Source organism: Squalius cephalus (genome assembly GCF_949319135.1).
Source record: "Squalius cephalus genome assembly, chromosome: 24".
In the NCBI taxonomy this organism is placed as follows: Eukaryota; Metazoa; Chordata; class Actinopteri; order Cypriniformes; family Leuciscidae; genus Squalius; species Squalius cephalus.
Genome location: NC_137145.1, coordinates 27,168,683 through 27,192,889, shown reverse-complemented (window position 1 = coordinate 27,192,889; position 24,207 = coordinate 27,168,683). Strand labels below are relative to the sequence as shown.

Below are 24,207 nucleotides of genomic sequence, written 5' to 3'. Positions count from 1 at the left end.
GTATGTGACAAAAGAAGTATGTATGTCTGAATTCACAGTAGGCTACTCATATAAGAGTAGGCAAAAGTGGTCGTGAAGTCATTACTTAAGAGAGTATGCAATTTCGGACGCAGCCATTATTGCTTCTTCTGCTTTCATGGAATTTACTAAATACAATCATAAGATTCACCATAGATGCATTTTTTTAACTCAAAATATATATAAAAAACATATTTGCAAGTTATATCAACATGATGTCCAGATTTATGCTGAAAAATTATGAATCCTTCTAAAAAAAATTTTTTTTAAATGTAGCATTATATTTTCTGTCACCTATATAGCCTACAAAATGAGCGACTTTCATCGATATCGAAATATGTTGCTGAAATGTAGGCTATTACAGACAAATATGCGTATGAAGAATTTTTTTAATGTAATTCTCGAATTTTGTTCGATACACAAAAACGCAAATTTTCCCCCATGTAATCTGAGAGAAACAAGCATCCCGACGGATCTTTCCTTATATAACACACGGTTCCGCGGGAGCTCGCCGCGGCCGGGTGACGTCACAGCCCGGGGTTTCTCTCTCTCTGTGCTCGAGCGCGTCATGGCGGAGAGAGACCGGCTGGTGTAGGATTTACAGCTGAAGTATGCCTGCTATCCCGTCTGTTTCCCGGCACATGGAATACACCGAAACTGTTTAGCAGTTGATCCCAAGGCACTCCTGACCGTGGAGGGGGAACTCAGCAACTCATCTCTCAGAGTAAAGTGTGTAAGAGTGTTTTTGTGGAGTTCTCGAGCGACAGCGGCGATCACCAGCAAGAGTCCGCGAGCAGCGCGCACACAGGCGGGCAGGTAACGCATCAAAACACCTTCAATATGACCGCTCTTGTGCGCAGAACGTGATGGACGTAGACGAGAAACCGGTCGCGGTCGCTTATTCCCCGGTATATGTCCGTATACTGCTCGGGATGCTGTGTTTGGGTGTTTTAAGGGCTAATGAAAACAAACCGAGCGGCGGATCTACAGAAACGCAGTGCGGGAATCAACAACAGCATGATGATCAGACAATATTACGCCGAAAACACCCGTATTTCAGTGCGTACGCCTGATCGTTAGACAAAACCCACGAGTTCAGCACCGCAACTGCTTGTTTTAAGGGCTTAAGACAAGCCAGCTGATTTTATAAGCAGAGTGTCCCATAAAATCAAACTCAAGTTGAACGAGGCTGCTCGTTTAGCTTAGCACGCGTAAGAATAGCTGGCTAAACAAACAAATCATGTTTAACTGAAAAAGATGCGATCTAAAGATTGTGGTCTGAAGATTGTTATATTGTTGTTCTTGTGAATAGTATGTGTACACTGTACTCCAATAGCTTGACTGTGTTAGCGACCGGTAGCCAAACAGCTAACACGCGCTTCTCGTTTAGCTTTAGCTTTAGCATGCTAAGCTAAGTTAGCATTGCTACAACAGAAAGAGACTGATGAAAGATTTGAAATGTAGCGCCAATCCAAGGCGACAAGTGGGGCAAACGATCAAAACACAGTCCCAAATTATGGATTTGTGATGTGAAACTTATTATTAAGACTGGATAAACTTCATGACAACTGATATTTGTAAATGGCCTTGAACATAAAGGTGACCCGACAGTATTGCGCGCCTGTGCCCGAGCACGGCGCTGCTTCAGCGGGCCGTACAGCGCAGGAGAGTCCGCGGCGTTCTAGGCCTGAACCTTGGAGGCCTCTGCGGTCAACATCACACTCAGCACTTTCATTCATTAGGCAGTGCTTAAGATTTTGCTTTACATAAAAGAGAAACTTCTGGACGATTCGTCTGTGGATTTTGCGTGCGGTTTGTCACTAAAGTACGCATATGAACGATAAAAACAAAGTTAAGTGTGTACACTGTTTAACGTTTCTAAAAACTAGCTGTTAAATAGTTTCAGCAGCAGTGTTTTGTTCATCTCAGATTCTCAGACTGCTTCAGACTTGTCAGTAATGTGTACTGTCAAACACAAGTTAAGTCACTTTGACATGAACCTGTCATTTGTGTGAGCTTCTGTCCTAATCACAACTGTACTTTGTGTTCAGGTGAGCTGCTCTGTAGTGGCGCACGCAGACTGTAGGATCTCATCAGGGATTCATCTTTAATATTTGATTGAGATGGATGCACGCAGTGAGGATGAAAGTGTCAGCAACAGCAGTGGAGAGTCCAGGTAATCGCAATGCATGCCGTTTCCCTGTTAAAGGAATATTAAAGGAATAGTTTGCCTGTAAAATGAAATGGTCATTTGCTCGCATTCCCATTTTATTTTCTGCAGTTAAAGAGAAGCTTTTAGGTAGAATATTTGAGCGCTTTTTTATCCGTACTGTGAAACTGGATGTTTATTCATACTGTCCAGCTTCAGAAAAGACGGACTCTTGCAGTGAAGACCGCTTCATTGATTGTTATTTGAGCCATTTACGTTTGATGTGCCGCTAGCATCTGTTGTAGACACTGTTTAACAGCAGACTTTCACATCAGAGCATTTCAACATCCTACTTGCTCAAACTGTTTGGTCACACATAGCTTCAAAATGAACCATTACATGTAACTGATCTCAAAAAGTACCAGGAGTTGATTGGCATGCCAGACTACTTCAGTTATGTTACGCTTATGTTCCTCCACTCTTTCTCAGTTAATAAACACAACACCTGTTTCTCCAGACTTGTGCTTGTTGTAACATCAACATGACAGAAATTTCAGTATAGCTTTTGTAAAAAATATTTCTGAAAGTGTTTACAAAAGCAGCAACATTTACCCAATTAGTCGACTAGTATTTCCAGTACCTAGTCCTGATTTCACCAGTAAACTATGTAAACCTGTTTTATTTTGCTGGATAAGTAAACATATTAATACTATTAATAATGTAGATCTTATTGACATGTCGATATGTTTAATCGTACAAAAACCTTAAGTTTGGAACGTGAGGAGGAATAAATTAGACATTTCTAAGTTTGGGTTATGAATCCTAGGAATATGTTTCATGCTAATCATATTGTCTAATCATAAAAAATGTTATCACTTAATCTGCTCACAGTTATTTATGGATAAAAGTAATTCATTTCATAGTTTAGAATCATGCAAAGCATATTGAAGGAATGAACTCAAGTACACGTGTGTTTGTGTCTCAGTAATTCAGACGATGAGTCTGGGTCAGGATCGGGTTCTGGCTCGGGCTCGAGTTCAAGCAGTAGCAGTTCTAGCAGCAGCCAATCAGGGAGCAGTGACTCAGGAAGTGGCTCGGATTCTGGAAGCCAATCAGACTCGGACTCCGAGAAATCCAAGGAAAAGAATGATCAAGACAACAAAATCGATGGAGCAGCGGTAAGCTTCATAAAGCTTGTGTGAAGTTGTCAATGCTGATCAGATGCTTTAAAGTCCATGCAAAATCAAAATACTAGGGCAGGTTAAAAATCTAGATTTCTTGATTTTATTCAATTCTCATTTTGAATTGAGATTTCTTTCCTCATGAAAGTTTGCCATGCACCGCACCTGATAGGCCCTAATCAACTGATATACAATTCAATCAAATTTAAATCTAATTGAATTGCAAGCTTGTGAATCAAAATTGAATCATGAAGTTTGTGTCAATGCCCAGCCGTACAGAATTGAGCACATTTATTCCACAATGCCCAATGTTGTCCTCCAGACGGTGCAAATTGACACAGATGTGAAATGTATGACGGCTTTGCTATAAATTAGATGTTAACTGATTGGAGGAAGTCTTTTCTACAGGAACAAACATTAACTCCTCTGAATATAGTAGCATGTTACTGTCATTTCTGTATCCTGTTAAAATAAGAGACTTATTACATTTATATAAAATTACTTTTGTGGTAGTTTTATAGTCATGATGTTTCATCAAGTCTGATGTTTCCATTTCTGCCTGTAGGATTGTTCTGCCATTTTCAAATGTTTACGCCACTGTAAAGTGATGGAGCTGGCAAAGATTGTCCGCGCGCTACACACAAACCTGAATAATTTATGTCATTTATTGTCTTGTTATTTTCATTAGATTATAGATTTGGTCAGTTAGTCGTTAAAGCCCTAATTCCCGTTCTCGCACAAATAACGTTTCTCTCGCAAAGTACACAGACTCCCCTCATGACTGATTTCAGTGAAGTTTGTTGATCACATGATTTGCTGTAGTCCAGTTATCATAATACACAGTCAAACCAACGTTTATTCAGACACCTTCAACATTTCTCACATTTTCACAGTTATCCGCTATAGTTTAGAAAATGGTAATAAAATATGATGAACTTAGTTGATATTTCACTGGTTTTGTCCGTCCTTCTGTTAGACTGTCTCACACATGAAATATGTTGATTATCTGTCAGCTGTTAAATGTAACTACACAATTAGATAATACCAGTTTAGCTCAACCGATTACCAAGCGATGCTTCATTTTGTTCAGTCTGTGTGTAAAAAGGTCGCATTAGCAATTAAAGACAAAACACTTCAGCAAAACATGGTCTGGTCAAAGTGTCTCAGTAATTTTTGGTCCCAAATTTGTATAAATGTTACTGGTAGTCACTGTATGAAGAATATTTGGGTGTAATATGTCACAGTTTACTTTATTTTGCAATCTTCACTTACATAAATGAACTATACACTAGTAAATTATATCAAAAATTATATCTGGTGTCTGAATAATTTTTGGTTTGACTGTACATTTTTGCGATCTACCTAAGTGTACTTTAAAATGAACATTTCTCAATATTGTACTCATAATCATTCACAGCGTTTGCATTTAGAGCATGTGTGATTCTTTAAAATGTAGACACTGTACAGGGTTTTAGAACAGAACCTTCCAGATGTTTGACACTATCCCTGTTGTTTCACCTTGCTGTAGTTCTGGAAGTCCAACCCCAGTATCCTGACAGTGCAACGGTCCGCCATGATCAGGAAGCAGCAGCTCCAGCAACAGCAGCAGATCCAGCCGCAGAGCTCCTCAAACACCGGCTCAGACGAGGTACTGCATGCTGACCCCCTCACACTCATCACCACTCTCCAATCCCTCTCGTTTCTCACTCGTTCTTCTCTATTCCTGCAGGACTCTTCCAGTAGTGATGATTCAGATGATGACTCCAAGAGCAGGAGTAAAGGGTGAGTCGAGGGAAGCCGTCTGCGCTAGTAAACATGAGGTCACAGCCTCACTCTGCATTTGGCTAACATTTACACTGGTGTTGTGTGTGTGTGTGTAGGTCTGGATCTGACTCGGGATCGGGTTCAGGAAGTGGCTCGTCGGACTCTTCAGCGGAGGAGGAAGGGCACAGTGACGAGTCAGTGTCTGACTATGAGCCCAGTCACAAAGTCAAGAGCAGAAAACCTTCAAACAAGTACAGTTTTCACCTTGATCTTGGTTTACTTTTGCTGTTTTATGTAGTGGGAAATCCTGTTTTCTGTGAATGCGTGAGCAAAACTTCAACATTTGTTGCGCACCTGCCATCCAATAATCAAGCTTTGTTATTTTCAAATGAAACGGTCTCAACTTTCAAATTCTGTTGCCGATGTACGGTAATACGATGTTACAAATAATGAACATGCACAGTATTGTTATCGGGGGCACTTCAATTAAAAAAAAAAAATTTGAAATGAGAAATTCCTTTTAGTGCAACACTAAAATTCATTAAATTAACTCTAATATTAATACAATTATACAAAAAAAAACCAGGTGCATTCTGAATTTTTGGTTGCGGCCCAGAATGTTCATTTTGGTGCAGCACTAATTTTATCTGATGTGTTTTATTTAGAAGTCATCCACTGTTTGGTGTCTTTTAAAGTTTCATGAAATCAAAATTAAAAAATAATTATAGGCCAAATTTACTTTTGTTGATGCAAGAGGGCACTATAACAATAAAAAGAAAGGTTGCCATCAGAATACATGTATCCAAAACTTCCACGGGATCCATGTTTCCAACCTTCATTGTTTTGATCATGTTCTTTTCACATATGCTTGGATCGTAGTCATTGGTGCTGATGGCTATTTTATTGTTTAATTCTCTTTTAAGCAAACACTCCTTAACTGAACAGATCTCTGTTCATCTCTCAGGGCCACTGCCAGGAATGGGAGAAATAACAAAGCTCCGAAGAAGAAGCCCTCGCGCTCCTCCTCAGATGAAGACGACGATTATAAGAAAGCCCTAGCGGGGCCTCGGCGGCAGGCCACGGTCAACGTGAGCTACAAAGAAGATGAGGAACTGAAGACTGATTCCGATGACCTGGTGGAGGTGTGTGGAGAGGACGTCCCGCCACCAGAGGAGGACGAGTTTGAGACACTGGAGAGAGTCATGGAAATGAGGATAGGTCGGAAAGGAGGTGAGAAGAGAACAATGGTGCTGAAAATTGAAATGCTGTACTAGGGCTGTGTGATATAGCTAAAAAAATGATCACGATATAATATTTCAGACAACAACATACAACAAATTATATTAGTTTTAGCAGTCAAAAACCAAAATAAAATGTAAACAAAAATATATTCTTTGTCTCATATTAAGATAAAGTGAGTTAAAGTAATTTAAAGTAAGTGTTAAAGAAACCCTTGAACTTAAATAAAATGTGATCTAATGTTGCTGATCTGTGGACTTCAAGCCTATAACTAGTTCATTCAGGCACAATATTTCCCCTGGTTTCCACGTCAGCGCTGTTCCATTAATAACGGAGAAATTTGAATGCTTCTCACTAGATCTCGCAGCGATGTTATTACTTCTGTGGCAAATTCAAATGCTCAAATGCTTTTTTTTACTGGATCTCTTAGTGCTGAACCTTTTTGATCCACTTCAATTGTTGACTACTGTATATCTAGTCTGACAGAGAACAAGCATATTCGTCTGAAATAAATCAGTATTTTCAGCTTCAGAATCATGAATATTGTTATTCTGGCGTCTCTATTGTCCTGAGCTTTGGGTTTCAGCACCAAGTCCAAGCCTGTTCATTTACACACTCAATGTTACACCAAATTTAGCATTTTGATCAACAGTACATTTTTTTGTGAACCTTTTATCATATGTCTTGGCGTATCACAATAATATCGTATCGTGAGTTCAGTATCGTGATCGAATCGTGACATGAGGGTCTCGTTACACCCCTAACGACAACACAATCAGCTCGGGAGGAAAGTTTAGAAGGAACTTTTTATAGTGACACCAATTCTTTTGTTAAAATGTTGTCTTGTTCCTTAACAGCAACGGGTGCCGTAACCACAGTGTATGCCGTAGAGGCAGATGGAGACCCCAACGCCAACTTCGACCCCAACAGACAGCCAGGAGAGGTGCAATACTTGATGAAATGGAAGAACTGGTCCCACATTCACAACACCTGGGAGACGGAGGAGACGCTCAAGCAACAGAACGTCAAGGGCATGAAGAAACTGGACAACTTCAAGAAAAAAGAGCAGGAGAAGAAGAAATGGTACGAATGCTTACAGAAACCTCTTTTCCTGTAGGTAACGAGGCTTTAGATGTTCATTCTGTTCTTGCACTGCCGTCCACAGGCTCAAAGCGGCCTCGCCTGAAGATGTGGAGTACTTAAACTGCCAGCAGGAACTCATGGATGACTTGCATTCTCAGTATCAAATCGTGGAAAGAATCATTGGTGAGAGGACGCTGTCCCCATTTTCATTGTTTTGATTGATTGTTCTGACTCACGAGTCAAGTCGCCTTTATTTATACAGTGTTTTTTACAATACAGTGATTACAGGAAAATAATGCAAAAAAGTTCTCATTGAATGTCATTTTCCAGTTCAGTTCTCATATTATGGTGTCAATGCAGGAGATCAATAATATTGTTGAATATTAAATGTCTCCAACTAAGCAAGCCAAAAGCCAAAGGCGACTGTGGCAAGGAACCAAAACTCCATCAGGTGACAGAATGGAGAAAAGTAATGAGTGTTTATTTACTTTCATTGTCGCTTGAATCTTGCAGGACATTCGAATCAGAAGTCTGCCGCAGGTTTTCCCGATTACCTGTGTAAATGGCAGGGGCTGCCGTACTCGGAGTGCAGTTGGGAAGACGGTGCTCTTATTTCTAGAAAGTTTCAAAAGTGCATCGATGAATACATGAGCCGAAACCAGAGCAAAACCATCCCCTTCAGAGACTGCAAGGTAACCGCAGTCAACACTGTGAATGCTCATCTGAGAAGGTCAATGAAACCAGGAGCTCTCGAAACAATTGCTTGTTTGGTTTCTTTCAGGTTTTAAAACAGAGACCGCGGTTCGTGCCCATGAAGAAGCAGCCTCCCTACATCGGTGGAGACGGCCTAGAGCTGCGGGACTATCAGCTGGACAGTCTGAACTGGATGGCCCATTCTTGGTGCAAGTATGCTAGTTTTGTTCATTCCTTGTAGACATAACCCCAGTTTCAATGAGTCATGACTGCATGAGTTTCTTCATCCCCTCCACTCTTCTGCTTTCCCAGAGGAAACAGTTGTATCCTGGCAGATGAGATGGGTCTGGGAAAAACCATCCAGACCATCAGCTTCCTCAATTACATGTTCAACGACCACCAGCTTTACGGGCCCTTTCTTCTGGTGGTGCCTCTGTCGACCCTCACGTCCTGGCAGAGGGAGATCCAGCTCTGGGCTCCTCAGATGAATGTTGTGGTGTACCTGGGAGACATCAACAGCAGAAACATGGTATAATGTTAAGCAGATCCCAGATTTCTTGCACACAAGAAGTGTAACTCAAAGCTGAAGATTATTCTGTGTGTTCTTTAGATCCGGACACATGAATGGATGCATCCGCAGACCAAGCGACTGAAGTTAAACATTCTGCTTACTACATATGAAATTCTGCTGAAGGATAAGGTACAGCTCGAGTAAAAAGACTCATTTACACTTTCACTATTAAATATATATTTTGCATAAGCTGTTAGACTAGTCTAAAACTAAGAAACTCTCAGAAAACATTGTGGATGTGCAATTCATTCGAAATACCCGATCTGTTGTTCCAATAGTCACGTGATCCGGTACTAAATGATGCTGAGAAATAGGGCTTATATTTGTGACGTACTTGTAAAACAAAATATAGGAATATTTATTGAAAACGGTTGAACAAGTGTGTAATACAGTACTTTCACTGTTCTCAATTAAAAAAAAAAAAACATTTCATTACATTTATGCTTTGCCTGAAATTTAAAGGCTTTATTTTTTTCCCCGATATAGATATGTTAAACGTTCACACAGAGATACTGTGCTAGGAAGCTTACCAATATATAAATATAAATACCTAGTTCTATTCTTTAATGCATATGATATTTGTTACCTGTGTAAATGAAAAGTATTGTGCAGACCAGTGTGCTCATTGTTATTTTCTTTTGCAGTCATTTTTAGGAAATGTCAGCTGGGCGTTCATTGGTGTCGACGAGGCCCATCGGCTGAAGAACGATGACTCTCTCCTCTACAAGACTATGATGGAGTTCAAGTCCAACCACAGGCTCCTGATCACTGGCACACCCCTCCAGAACTCACTCAAAGAGCTCTGGTCTCTGCTACACTTTATTATGCCTGACAAGTAGGTGTGCTCTTGTTCTATCAGTCTGCTGTTTTTGTTCAGTTCAGTGTGACTTCACTGGAGCAGTGTTACTGTATGCAGCTGAGCTTTCATGTGGTATTTTTGGCGGCTCTTGTAACTCTTTGTGGTTTATTCTTAAAGGCTGTTACCTTAGAGAGACGAGCTGACCACATTCTTGTATTGGTTTAGTCAGACGTCACTGATATAAGCTTGTATGTTGGTAGATTTCACTCGTGGGAGATGTTTGAAGAGGAGCATGGGAAGGGCAGAGACTCGGGCTATACCAGCCTTCATAAAGAGCTGGAGCCCTTCTTGCTGCGCAGAGTGAAAAAAGATGTGGAGAAATCTTTGCCTGCCAAGGTGGAGCAGATCCTCAGGGTAGAGATGAGCGCCGTTCAGAAACAATACTACAAGTAAGAGAACCAGTGCACTGATGCACGAACATGAGCTTTTAAAAGATGGCATGGAATCAAATTGGGACCATATTTTACTGTGAACATAGTCTTGTTCATGATTCATTGTTGCATGTCATTCTATATATTATATACTCTTTCACCCTTTGCTATAGATTTATCGCTTATACCCAAATATCCAAGAGATAAAATTGATAAATCGATTAAATTGTTTGTTTAGGTGGATATTGACGCGGAACTATAAAGCCCTGAGTAAAGGAACTAAAGGAAGCACGTCAGGCTTCCTCAACGTCATGATGGAGCTGAAGAAATGCTGTAACCACTGCTACCTCATTAAACCCCCCGACGAGAACGAGTTCTACAACAGACAAGAAGGCCTGCAGGTGTGTTTCATCTCACAGAGGGGAAGCACTCATGCATTAGTTGGACTGTACTTCAAAATGTCCAATACATTGTCCACAGTTATAAAAATGTTTACTTACAAAAACTTTAACAAGTTTAGTTACTTACAAAACCCCCAAAGTGACATTTGCAGAGAAAAATATTTTTTTTGTGCTGAAACCAGAATGAGTAGGCTGATGTCTTAATGCTGTATGTGTTTCCTGTACACGTAAACTTGCTTTGTGTATTTGAAAATAGGGGTGTGGTATGCAAAATAGTGAATAGTCAGATCATAATCATATATTTGCCATATCGTCCACCCCTATTGAAAGAACGCCGCAACAGGGCAGTGGTTCCTCACTTCAGCAGTGACGTCACACAGACTAAACTGATATATATTTTCTGCAGCACCTTATTCGCAGCAGTGGGAAGCTGATTCTTCTGGATAAACTGCTGGTCCGGCTGAAGGAACGAGGGCACCGTGTGCTCATCTTCTCCCAGATGGTTCGGATGCTGGACATCCTAGCGGAGTACCTGAAGTACCGGCAGTTCTTGTTCCAGGTGATGGCACGGCTCACTCACTCACTCGCTCGCTCACTCACTCACTCACTCACTCGCTCGCTCACTCACTGCAGGTCATTTGGATGTAACCGCAGTGTTTGTGGCTCAGTGTGATTTATGAAAGCGTTTGTGTTTGCAGCGACTGGATGGTTCTATAAAGGGTGAGATGAGGAAGCAGGCGTTGGATCACTTTAATGCGGAGGGCTCTGAGGTATGTGTGAAATCACTGGTTATTAACTGTGTAAATATTTGTACTGGCATTGATTTACTTAAATACATTATGATTGCGATGTGTCGTGAAGTCACAAAAATTGGGTCATGATTTGATTTCATCCAATTCTGGAACAATAATATATTAGGCATTACACTCAGTCTTCATAATACATTTTTTAGCTCTATAAAAAATGTATAGTTGTTTTAAAAGTTGACCATGAATTTATGTCTTTATGCCTTTACATGTCTTTGCGTGACCTCGTCTCTATGACTTTGCAGGATTTCTGCTTCTTGTTGTCGACGCGAGCGGGTGGTCTGGGCATTAATCTGGCCTCTGCGGATACGGTGGTCATCTTTGACTCCGACTGGAACCCCCAGAATGACCTGCAGGCCCAGGCCAGAGCGCACAGGATTGGGCAGAAAAGACAGGTCAACATTTCCTCCACTTGTTACATTACATGCTGTACATCAGTGTAGTCGTATGCTGGGTTTTTATTGTATTCATGTTGATTAGGGCAGCAAAAAGAGCATCAAATCGAAAGGGTTATTCAACAGGCTATGCTGTAACCGTTGTAGCTTTGCAGAGTTTACAGCTTATGTCTGAAAATAGAAAAATTCTGTGGTAAAACATTTAAACTTTATATTGCTGCTGGTTGTCAAATTGCAGTTTAAAGGGCAATATATGGTAATTTTGTCAATTGTGGAGGCCTAATAGTGATAAAGTTTCAGTGGAATTAGGATTTTTGTGTGTATTAGCACTGATTAGTCTATACTAGTGAACATGCACAGTATTGTTATCATGGACACTTTGAAATGCAGTAAATAATTCTAGATACCTTGTTACGAATTTACTTTATGTATGCTACTTAAAACAAAATGTGTAAAAATCATTGTTATATGATAAAAGTAATATCAGTGCCATGATATTAACATTATAAAACCTTAAACAATTATTGTGAAATAAAAAATTTGGTACAATCACATGCCTAGTATAGGTTTATTCTTTATGACTTGGTCTAGTCCCTTTCTGTAATGTCTTCTATTAAATCTCTTCCAGGTGAATATATACCGTCTGGTGACGAAGGGCTCAGTTGAGGAGGAGATTATCGAGAGAGCCAAGAAGAAAATGGTGTTGGACCACCTGGTGATTCAGAGGATGGACACCACGGGGAAGACGGTCCTCCATACGGGTGCTGCTCCTTCCAGGTACTGCTACAAATATATAACTTGACTAAATTGCTAATCAATATCCTATCAGATATCAGATCCTAATCAACGGCTATCAATCAAAGGAAATCATTATCAACAAAATCCATCTTTTCACTGCAGAGGAAACACAGAAGCTGAAGTGACGTTTAGATGCGTTTACACAGACCGCTAATGAAGCTCAGAGGAAGCATGAATGCATTTACACTGCAAAATTACAACGGCACAAATAATGTTATGAGATTAGTCTTTTAAATCATTGTTTGGAAATGTTGGAAAAATAAGAAACTGAACTGCCAGTAGGTGGTGGCGTATTAATGAGTGATTCAGAGTCATTCATGAATTGAGCGAGTGACTGGCTGCGTCTGAAATCACACACTTCCCTACTATATAGTAGGTCAAAAACAGTGTGTGACAAGAAGTATGTCTGAATTCACAGTACTCATAAAAGAGTAGGAGAAAGTCCCCGGATGACCTTTTACTTCCGGCGAGATTCTGGTTCTGCATATGATGGACACTTTACTATACCATGAGGCCACGGGAGAGGAGTTGTGAATGACATTGAAGTGACACAACTGATGCTGTTAGGGCACATAATGACAACATGGTGAATTTAGTACATCCATATTACATGCTATATATATATTTTTTTTTTTTAGCAGAAGAGACTTCTTTTAAGAACATTAAAAAAATCGTACGGATCCTAAACTTTTGAACGGGGGTGTTTATTCTTAGTGTAATTTCTGGTGTGTGTGTGTGTATAGATTAATGGCATTATTATTATTGTCTGATTCCTCTGCAGTTCCACTCCATTCAACAAGGAGGAGCTGTCAGCCATCCTGAAGTTTGGTGCGGAAGAGCTTTTCAAAGAGCAGGAAGGAGAGGAGCAGGAGCCTCAGGTCTGTAGCGCAGAGATGCCCTTCAGCATGTGCACTAGGGATCATGGGAGAAAAATATCTATTGTGATGTTTTTAACCGCAGAAAGCGGCTGTGTGAGCGGTTAAATGCATGTGCATCTCAAAATTATTTTATGATGTGGAATTAATCTAAACACAGGCAGTTATGTCTTAAGGGATTAAAGAGAACGGGCAAAACATCTGATTTGTCAAAATAGGTGTGTGCATTTGTGTGAATGCAGCCTATTAATCTCCCGCTGTCAGTGATGATCAAACCGCTGAGGAGAAACATCACTGCTCTTCACTGGAAAACATGCAGATACTTGAAGCGCTTTTAGCAACTGAAGCACTCTTTGTTCGTCTTTATAACTTACTATTTGCTTGTTTGTTTTGAAGTTCTCTTTAGTTAGTTGACAATTTAAAAAAAACGCACAAATAAATTTCACATTTAAAGTCTGTAAATTAATTATAAAGAAGGAAATAGATCCAGAATTGTTTTGTAATGGGATCGTGAGGTGCCTAAAGATTCCCATTCCTAGCATGAACGTGGGCTTCTGTACAGAAGCTGATGCTTGATGTGGTTTGATCCCGTAGGAGATGGACATTGATGAAATCCTGAAGAGAGCAGAGACCCGAGAGAACGATCCTGGACCCTCGACTGTCGGAGAAGAGCTCCTCTCACAATTCAAGGTGTGCCATTTATTCATTCTTCAGCTCGTGTGCTGGACCTTCTCAGTCACAACATTAACACGCTATTAAACACGGCTGGCTCCGTCTCGCAGGTGGCAAATTTCTCCATGATGGAGGAGGAGGAGATTGACATGGACACGGAGAGGAATGTTAAGAACTGGGATGACATTATCCCAGAGGAGCAGCGGAGGAGACTTGAGGAAGAGGAGAGACAAAAAGAGCTCGCTGAGATCTATTTACTGCCCCGCATGAGGAAATGTGCTAAACAGGTTAGCCAAGCGAACTCGGTTTAACGCTGGCAGAACACAAACGTCTGTGTGTTTGATGACTATACATAAAATGAGCAGTGTTGATGAAGGATAAAAGAAAAATGACATGTCTAGCAACATACGCCTGCAGTTCTTCGTTCTTTCTCTTTATGTCCTTGTTTGCTTTGCAATGACAGGCCAACTTTAATGGAAACGAGGGCAGACGCAGCCGGAACAGACGATACTCTGGTTCAGACAGCGACTCGGTCTCAGACAGAAAGAGGCCCAAGAAACGAGGAAGACCTCGAACTATTCCAAGAGAGAACATTAAAGGTTTCACTGATGCTGAGATACGCAGGTAAAGCCGCTGATCCGTTTATCAAATTCAGTCCTATATAAGCAGTTTGATTTCTCGCTGATGATAGTGTATATTACAATATAGAGAATCTTTGGTGGAATCAGTGAAAAAAAAGATTTTTGTATTAATCTTGTGGATATATGTATTATTGGATAATGCAGTGAGAGTTTGCTGTGAGGTTTTTCTTTTTTTTTCTTTACAAAGAAAATGACAAACAAACTGAAAATGATAGTTATAATTTTACTCCTGAAATTCAAGCATATTAAATTATAATAGTTTTATTAATCCAAAAATTAGCCGTTATCAAATTCAGCACTGGGGTGGGCGGTATAAGCAGTTTGATATTGTGCTAATGAATTCTTTGAAATCAGTGAAAAAAAAGGTTTTTGTATTAAATAATCTTGTGGGAATGCGTATTTTTGGATAATCCAGTGGGAATTTGCTGTAAAGTTTAATTGTTTTTCTTCACAAAGAAAATTACAATCAAGCTGGAAATGAAAGTTATAATTTAACTCCTGAAATTCAAGCATATTCAATTATAATTATTTTATTAATCTAATAATTTAGTTTGAAATTACTTAATTTTATGTGACTGATGTTTTTTGTTTCCCACACAGATTTATCAAAAGTTACAAAAAATTTGGTGGGCCTTTAGAAAGGTAAGTACTTTTTTTCCGCCCATCGCTTCATATGTTAGCGGTTGGGCCTCTCTCATTGATGTGTATCACAGGCTGGACGCTATCGCTCGTGATGCGGAGTTGGTGGATAAATCTGAGAATGATCTGCGGCGGCTGGCAGAGACCGTACACAACGGCTGTATGAGAACGCTACGGGAGAACCCCTGTGGACCTGAACGAACCTCAGGCAAGAGCATCAGAAAACCACCTTCACTGATCACTGTCTGTGTAAACCATGAAATTCTGCCATTTCAGTCAATCCAAAAAACCCTGCTGTCATAATGTGAGAAATTCATGCCTCTGGGTTCTTTGTCACCTTTTTCACACCTGATGAGTTTGCATTGGGGAGAGTTAGTTAACATTTTGGATGTTGTGAAAGAGTAAGACGGTAGTCAATAAATCTGCCCCATATGTGCTGGCTCATATCAGGAGGCAGGCGAGGGAAGGTGAAGGGACCCACCTTCAGGATCTCAGGGGTTCAAGTCAATGCTAAGCTGGTGATCTCTCATGAGGAGGAGCTGGCGCCATTACACAAGGCCATTCCTTCTGACCCGGAGGAGAGGAAGAGGTAAGAGCAAAACTGTGTCACAACCAGGCTAGGGTTCATGTTAATGTCATACCATTTTTGAGTCCGCTCAGTGAAAAAACCCCTCAGAAAACCTGCTGATTACCGCAGTTATCATGAAGTGTGTCACTATATTCATCATGGTTGGCTTGACTAGAGTTCAGCAGCCAGCGTTGTGTTTTGAATATGACATGTCATGAAAGGTGCAGTAAACGATTTGATATTTGAAAACGACACCCAAACAAACACACCCCTCCCTTCATTGCTCCGCCCACAAGATAACAAACACGCTATGCAACAGATGACGAGTAACAGCTGGTGTATCAGGCAGCTCACACAAGTATGGTTGAACCAGCTGTGGTTCAACAACAGCACATCTTGGCTCTGTGTAACGGCAAAAAAACCCTTGTGTATCTGGTAGAAACAAAGCAATCTCAGCATCCGTGTTCAGACCCTCCCACTTTCTAATGTCTCTCCAGCACTGGAAAGTTTTTCCGAAATGAACGCGGGTCCTTGCCTAATCGTAACCCATTTTTTCCAAATTATATTCCTCTGAAATGTTCCTCTTTGGTAATATCTAAGCCATCTCTCTTTCTAGTCTTTCTACAAATGTTCACTCTCTTGCTCACTCGCTCTCCTCCCCCATCATGAGCGGACACGCCCCCTACTGCTGATTGGCTAAGAGTGTTCTGGTCAAGTTCTTCTATTCACACAACCAAGACTATGTACAAACACAATGTTTTTCACCAAATTGTTTTAATTTTTCTACAGCATTTCTCAGAATTCGTTAAGGTAAATGTTTAAAAGTAGTTGTTTATAAGAGACCCTGCACTCCGTTCGTTTGGGTGCTTGCTTTGTGAGGGCAGAAAAATGATTTGTTAGACAATATGCTAATCTTTTTTCCTAATATGTAGGTATATAATCCCATGCCACTCAAAGGCAGCTCATTTTGACATTGAGTGGGGTAAAGAGGACGACTCCAGTCTGCTTATTGGGATCTATGAGTACGGATATGGCAGCTGGGAGATGATCAAGATGGACCCAGACCTCAACCTCACACATAAGGTACAGAAACACCGTGTTTGACCAACATGCCTTGTTATATTGTTGTGTTCTTGTTGTTTTAGTGACTATGTATGACACATTCAAATGATAACTTGTTACAAAACTTGTTGCAGCTCCTTCCAGATGATCCTGACAAGAAGCCACAGGCCAAACAGCTGCAGACACGAGCTGACTACCTCATCAAATTACTGAGCAAAGACCTCGCCAAGAAGGAAGCACAGAAACAGGCCGGCACTGTGAGTCACGCAGATTTAGCACAATCCACACATACTACAAAATATCATTCGGTTCATTTTTTTGTGGTCTCACAAGCACAGTTAATCATTCAGAATAGTTGTAACCAACTCTGTTTATTGCAATTGTTCCCAAACTTTTTGAAACCAATGGCACCCCTTTTAGCTAAAGCATAAGCTTTTCTTGTAAAAAAAATAAATGTGCAATAACATAGTTGGTGAACAGCTCATACACTCCTTCATTTCCGCTTCGGTGCTTTATTACAGACACTGATGTTTATTCTGCTCTATAGGCAAATTCACGCAAGAGAAAACCACGGGGCAAGAAGAATAAAGCTGTAAAACCGAAGATAGATGATGTGACGAACAGTCTATCCTCTGCGCCGCCATCGGATAAGAGCTCTGAAGAAGAGGATGAGAAAGAGGAAGAGGAGAAGGTTTGTGTTGAGCTGGTATACCATGTGAGGGTTGATGTTGTTTTGACCTGCTGTGCCATGATGCACGTCTGATAGAACAGGCTGTCATTGTGTATGGGTGCAGAGCACATTATGCAAATCTGCTTGTTTGTGGTTTTACTGTCAACAGTGTGCATCTGTGCGTACAGTAAAACAGCCCATTGAAGTCAGCCTGAACGTATATCTCTAATCCACTAGCATCACTAAAGATGGTTATGCTAATAACTGTAAGCTTTCGAGTTTCTACCAACTAGATTTTTTGAAACTCCTACCATCTCAGACTCATTGCAAACTCTTCTCAACCAGGGGGCCACAAGTGAAGTGGCTTAAAACTATTTTTATGGGGAACGGCCATGAGTCAGGATTCAGATTCTGGTCGCCCGAAGCACAATTGCTCTACATTTCCAAGCGCTGCCCATGAGGCCATTAACTCCAAACAAGACAAAAGTGTTTAAATGAGCTAAAACGGTTGAAGCTAGCAAGCTATATCAGCTATTGAGATGCGTTTCTGTTTAGGTACCAGGATTCTGTCTCGGAAAACCTGGATAGATTATGTAATTTTGGAAAAAGTGAGATTTCTAGACCTGGAAAAGTCATAGACATTAATAAAATCGTAAACTCATGGAAATTTCTATAATACTCATTTTAATTGTATTTAATTGAGAAATTGTGTTTGTGACTTAATTGTAAAAGCCTTATCCCATAATCACAAACAAGTTGGAAAGTCTTAAATTGAAGAGCATTCAGTTCTTGAATCTTCTGAAACTATAGAATGTCATTATTTTGTAAAATTACGTTTCATTTATTGTAATATATTGACAAAAAATGTGAAAACAAGCAACTTTGTCTTGAAAAATGGAAGTTAAATGCATTACCAGTACTGATGTGTGTTCTGTCGTCTTACAGGAAACTGCTCCAGTGAAGCCGCCCAACAGAAGAGCACGCGTGTCAGAGCGGGCGGTAAAGGAGGAGGAAGAGGAGGAGGAGGAGGAAGAAGAGGAGGAGGAGGAGGAAGAGTCCGAGGACGAGTTTGAGGATAAAGAGCCAGTTGAGAAGGACGTAACCGAGAAAGTGGTTAAAAAAGAGATTAAGAAGGAGAAGAAAGAGGAGGGCCGTGACAGCAAAGAGAGGGAACCAAAGGAGAAGGAGATAAAGCCTGAACCTGTGCACAGAGAGGAAGAGACTCCTGCAGAGAAGGTCACAACTCCAACACACCTCTTAACTACGGCCTTGTTTTTGAACTTAGCGAGCTGCCTACCTTGAACATTTTTGGAAGTCAAAGGCCCATTCAAAGTCCAGTTATAGCACATTTTTATTTATTTATTTTGATGGCATGTCCTTTTTATACACTCTCACTCGTTCAAACGCACGTGGTCTCTTATTAGTTGCTCATCCCAGTGTTATTCTGTGACAGTTCTGGTTTATAATCATGTCTCTGTAAATGTTTTATAGACAGGGATATTTATAATCTTTTCCTGTCAATTAGTGAGGAGACTTGAGTCTGACCGTTGACAGATTTGACTCCGCTATTGGTCCTTGAGCAGCCACATGCCTGTGATCTCCAAAAACGCTGTTTTCATGCAGCTCGCTAAGTTTTAAGACATCCATGTGTCATTTTTACCTTTGTACCCAATTAGTATTGGTCCAACATGTGCATGAGTTACTCAGAGCGGTTGACTGTGTTCTCAGGCTGTAGAGGTGAAGGCAGAAGTGCGGGAGAAGAAGGGCGACACCCCCGTGCACACGCCCTCAGGAGGAGATGCCATTCATCTGTCTGAGGAGTCTGAAGAGCTGGACCAGAAAACCTTCAGTGTGGTGAGCCATGCATCTGTTTGTTTGGCAAGTCGGCGAAACTCTAGGTTTAGAACAGAAGCTGATGTCCCGTTATGTGAGTGATTCTGATGTGGATGATTGTACTGTACTGAATCGTGTGTGTGTGTGTTTGTCAGTGTAAGGAGCGCATGAGGCCCGTGAAGGCAGCACTGAAGCAGCTGGACCGTCCAGAGAAGGGTCTGTCGGAGCGAGAGCAGCTGGAACACACGCGACAATGCCTGATCAAAATCGGAGATCACATCACCGAGTGTCTGAGAGAATACACCAACCCCGAGCAGATCAAGCAGTGGAGGAAGTACGGTCATTTATCATGAGCCTAGTAGAGCTGTGCGATTAACCGTTAGAAGATGACGAACTCGTTTCAAACAACCACTCGATCTTATTCCTAAATGAGAACGATTCGGCTCTATTAAACCTTTGACTAGTGCGATTGCGCTGAGCAAGAGAGCTGTCGGTCATGTACAGTATAGGTATGAAACCGCTTCAGTCTTTTCAACACACAGCATCATTAGTTCTTAAAAATATTCATATCACAGAAGTACTGGAGGAAAAGTTTATAGTTGAGTTATAAACACTGTCTACTGTAGTGATAAAAATAGAGTAAATCACCTTTTGAACTTAACTTGGGCTTCAATAAATATTGTATTACAGCTTTACACCAGTAGATGGCGACGAGACTGTTGAAAAATGTATTTGTCATTGAATCATTCAAATCATTTAAGAGATTCATTCAAAAACACTGATTGAATCATTTATTGAAACACATATATAAAGTGTTTGAATAAATATTCAATCAGTGTTCATAAATAAATAAATACATAAATAATCTTTTAAATAGACTGCAGCAATTAACATTTTTCCAGAACCTCTAGTAAATTACACATTATTTTGTTTAGTTGTTTATTCAGAATCGTGGGAGAATCGTGATCTATTTTAAACTAACAAAAAAAAAAAAAGTGATTCTTAATTGATCCAGAATCATGCAGCTCTAATTCACAGTATATAAATGAAGATCATTTTGAGTTTATCAATATGTTCATTGTTCCCATATTCCAGAAATCTGTGGATATTTGTTTCGAAATTCACTGAATTTGATGCCAGGAAACTGCATAAACTGTATAAGCACGCCATTAAGAAAAGACAGGAAAATGCTCAGGTATGAACACAGCACGCTCTTCAAATCTTTGAAAACACACTTATGTCTGAATGTTTTTTTGCTGAATTTGTGTCGTCATGCTGTAATGCTTTAATGATGTAATTATGCTTGTTTAATTTCAGGCAGTGGAACAGAACACTAGCACTGTAAATACACAAAGCTTTAAACATGCAGGTATGTCTCCTCTCTGGTGCGTCTATTTACTTGACAATTAATATGGACAGTCTTTTAAACGGGATGTGTCGGTACTTCAGTTCATCACATTTCTGTGCATGCGTGTGACATTGTGTTGTAGATGTGGAGCGGATAAAGGAGTCGCAGCAGGACGACAGCAGCAGAGACAGCTACAGCTCTGACAGACATCACTCGTCTCGCTACCATGAGCACAGCAAAGAGCGCCACCCTGCAGACCTGTACCGCAAGAGCTCGGACTCCCGCAAGAGGCCCTACTCCGCCTTCAGCAACGGCAAAGACCACCGCGAGCGCGAGAGGGAGCGAGACCGAGACCAGTACGGCGACAGAGGAGAGCGGCAGGACAGGTCAGGAAACAGCGCTCTTCTGCGTACTCTTACAGTCATTGTGTGAACGGAGGGATTTATAAGAGCCCTGTACATGACACGCATATCATGGCACAACTGAAGATCCCATGACTTAATCATTTTAGGTACATCTTAAAATGAGCTCAAATTAAAAGGATGGAACTAATTAGTTGAATGTGGCCATGATTTGCTTAAAGGGTGCATAACACACACAGTTTCTGCCAGTGCTGGCTTCTGTGGGAAGCTGAACAAGGTTATCTTTCCCTCACAACCAACAACTCACTGATTGTGTGTTGTAAAGACAAGATGACAGCGCTGCCGACGGCTTCCGTAACCCGAACGAAGCACATTGATGGGCGTAGCTCTTCCGGGAGAAGTGCCCATACAAGGAATTCCTCCCTTTATGACGTCATACAGGGCACTACTCGAAAAACTTTCCGAAACTTAAACGAATCCTGAAAGAGTGCATCTGGCACAGAAATACTCCAATACTCCAAACTTGTTTTTTGAAACTTTGTTGAGTTGGATTCTCATGCTGAACATGTAAGGGTTAATGCCCGACGAGGTGTCCATTATCAGGTATTAATGGATGACGGCGAGGCGTGAACCGTCCGACGCTCAGCGCCGAAGTCCATTAATACCTGATAATGGACACCTCGAAGGGCATTAAACCCGCTTATACCATGGTCACTTACGAAATAAATAAATATTAAATCAATTAATAATACTTTAATGTGTTTTAGAGTAAAAATCGTGAGGGTTTTTGTTTATTAAGTCGAGCGCACTATTTAATATCTCCCGTATACAGGCGTTGCCAAGCAACGTGGCCACAGCGACCCGACCGCAGCAGTTGATCAGTGAGTTTGAGCCAGCGCAATCATTTAGAGCTGTCATCAGGCAAACTGACGGGACGCCTTTCCTAGGTGTACATTATCACTTTTTAATGGACACCCTGCAGCCAATCAGAATCGAGTATTCACCCAGACCATGGTATAAGGACAGTGTAAATCAGTCAGAATGCATGACATCGCATGAGACATCCCCTCAAATGTTTGAGTTGACAGTGAGGAGGCCTTGAGGTGAAACAGCCTCTGTTGTAGAAGGTCGACCGATATATCGCCGACGCCTAAACTTGGCTCTTTTTTTCATTATCGGCATCAGGCGATTGGTTTTTCTGTTTTATTTTGACAGTGCTTTTACAGATTTTTTTCATATTCATTTTCAAATTATTTCAGCAATTATGTGTTTTTAATATCTTTAAATTGGTGTGAGAATTTCTGGTTGTTTTGTGGTATCAGTAAAAGGTCTTGGTTGTGTCATCATCATGCTGATATGGTTGTGTGTGTGTGTGTGTGTGTGTGTGTGTGGTTGTGCAGATACTACAGCGACAGCAAGCACCGGAAGCTGGACGAGCACCGCTCCAGCCGAGAGCACCGATCCGAGAGCAACTCCAAGGACCGAACGCACTCCGACCACCGCTTCCACTCTGAGCACCGGCCCGGCTCCGACTACACGCATCACAAATCCTCCCGGGAATACCGCTACCACTCGGACTGGCAGACGGAGCACCGGAGCGGCCCGCGCTCGCCCCGGGACCAGCGCTCGCCCTTCGAGTACTCGTCCGACCACAAGAGCACACCCGAACAGGTCTGGAGCGGCCGCAAGACATAGCGCAGCGTCATCCACACAACGTTCCTGATCAGCCATAGAGACACACACACACACACACACACAAACACAAACACAAACACACACACACACACACAGGAAATGCCTTAGGGGACTGTTGGCCGCTGGGACTCTGGGAGTGCCGCCCTTTCCTACTCACCTCGGAGGAAACACAGATTTACACTTATTTTTGTATTTAAGAGTTGGCTGCATTCTTTCGTAGGTGCTGCAGAGTAATTTTTTTTAATTATTATTTTTATAAATTGACTACTTTCCTTTTGTTTTTGTTTGTTTTTACTTTGAAACAGACGAATCCATGTTTCACTCGCGCGTGCGACACTGGATCCCGACACACACCCGTGAACGCAGCTTATTTAAGAAGTGTTGAGTGAAAGGACGCTATGTCGGCGTGTCGTCTTTATCAAGGGTTTCTGTTCTGAAGGACTGGGGTTCACCTTCCAAAGTACCTCGTTTACAGTGTTTTGTGACCATTTTGCCAATTTTTATCTGTAATTTTTCTTTCCATCATGCTTGAATTATTTAAATCTGTCTCGGCTGTAAAATAATCTGGACTATTTTTAGTGCGCATCAGAAAATGTCACTTTTTCACATTGTACTACTGTAAATTATTGTATAAAGTAAATCAAATGGGCTTTTCTCAGGCTGGTATTTTTTTAACTATTTCCCCATCGACTCAGGCTATTTTCTCTCCTCCTTTGTTTTTAAATCTCAGTAGTTTGAATCATGAAATGGGGTAAATATTCCATGTGTATTCATTCTGTAGGAACGTTTTGTTTGTTGATCTCTTTAGTTTATCTCTATTTGTAAGTGAATTAGCCTCACTTTATAATGGCATCATGTCATAAAATACAAACTGTGTGATAAAAAAAGGACATGAAAGGGTCGATTATAGCTAGAGGCACTTATGAGCTCTCGTTAGAACATTTCCATGATAATCTTTCCTCTTGTTTTCTATAAATGTTGGCAATAATGTACTCTTTTCTATGCAGCCCGAGTGTTTTTCTGCTGACTGGCCCGAGTAAGTCAGAATGCTGTTACAGGACATACTGATGTATATAGATCTCCTTCTATATTTCAAATCCAAATTTACACTGAAAATGCATGGATTTTTAAAGTAATTGTTTTATATAATTGTTTATAAAGTCATTAAACTCAAATCACTGTTTTCACCTGTAATCTGGCTTTAATGTAATTTAGTGTGATTTCTAGGAGTTCTCATGCAGTCATATTTCAGTAGTTTTGGGAAGACACGAGGTTGAATCGTTCTTCGGAAGCGTTTGACGGTGAGGTGGACTGGGATTGGTCTATGCCAACCAATACAGACTGTTTAAAATGGGTTGGTTTTTGGATAAACTCTTTGGCCTGGGGCCGGTTGCATAAACGGCTAAGACTAATTTTTTATCTTATTTTTTTTAAAGACTGTTCATAACTTTTGAAGTCAGTTACATAACACAGTTTGTCTACTTTAATACCGAAAAGTAAGACTGATTACCCCT

The 24,207-nt window shown here is 40.8% G+C and overlaps 1 protein-coding gene across 1 annotated transcript; it reads left to right on the top strand.

Moving 5' to 3' along the window:
• Positions 1 to 571: 571 nt before the first annotated feature.
• chd1 (chromodomain helicase DNA binding protein 1) lies at positions 572 to 23,885 on the top strand. Its single transcript, XM_079862156.1, has 37 exons — positions 572 to 834; positions 2,070 to 2,194; positions 3,153 to 3,345; positions 4,877 to 4,996; positions 5,078 to 5,130; positions 5,229 to 5,363; positions 6,077 to 6,342; positions 7,209 to 7,434; positions 7,517 to 7,617; positions 7,948 to 8,126; positions 8,216 to 8,340; positions 8,440 to 8,656; positions 8,738 to 8,827; positions 9,343 to 9,533; positions 9,758 to 9,946; positions 10,167 to 10,329; positions 10,736 to 10,888; positions 11,028 to 11,099; positions 11,381 to 11,530; positions 12,159 to 12,307; positions 13,110 to 13,206; positions 13,798 to 13,893; positions 13,986 to 14,162; positions 14,339 to 14,499; positions 15,117 to 15,158; positions 15,230 to 15,363; positions 15,606 to 15,744; positions 16,656 to 16,806; positions 16,920 to 17,042; positions 17,333 to 17,476; positions 18,401 to 18,691; positions 19,184 to 19,309; positions 19,444 to 19,622; positions 20,384 to 20,483; positions 20,606 to 20,657; positions 20,779 to 21,022; positions 22,399 to 23,885. The coding sequence occupies exons 2-37, from the start codon at positions 2,142 to 2,144 to the stop codon at positions 22,691 to 22,693; spliced, it is 5,376 nt and encodes a 1,791-aa protein (XP_079718282.1). The 5' UTR covers positions 572 to 834; positions 2,070 to 2,141; the 3' UTR covers positions 22,694 to 23,885.
• The last annotated feature ends 322 nt before the right edge of the window (positions 23,886 to 24,207 follow it).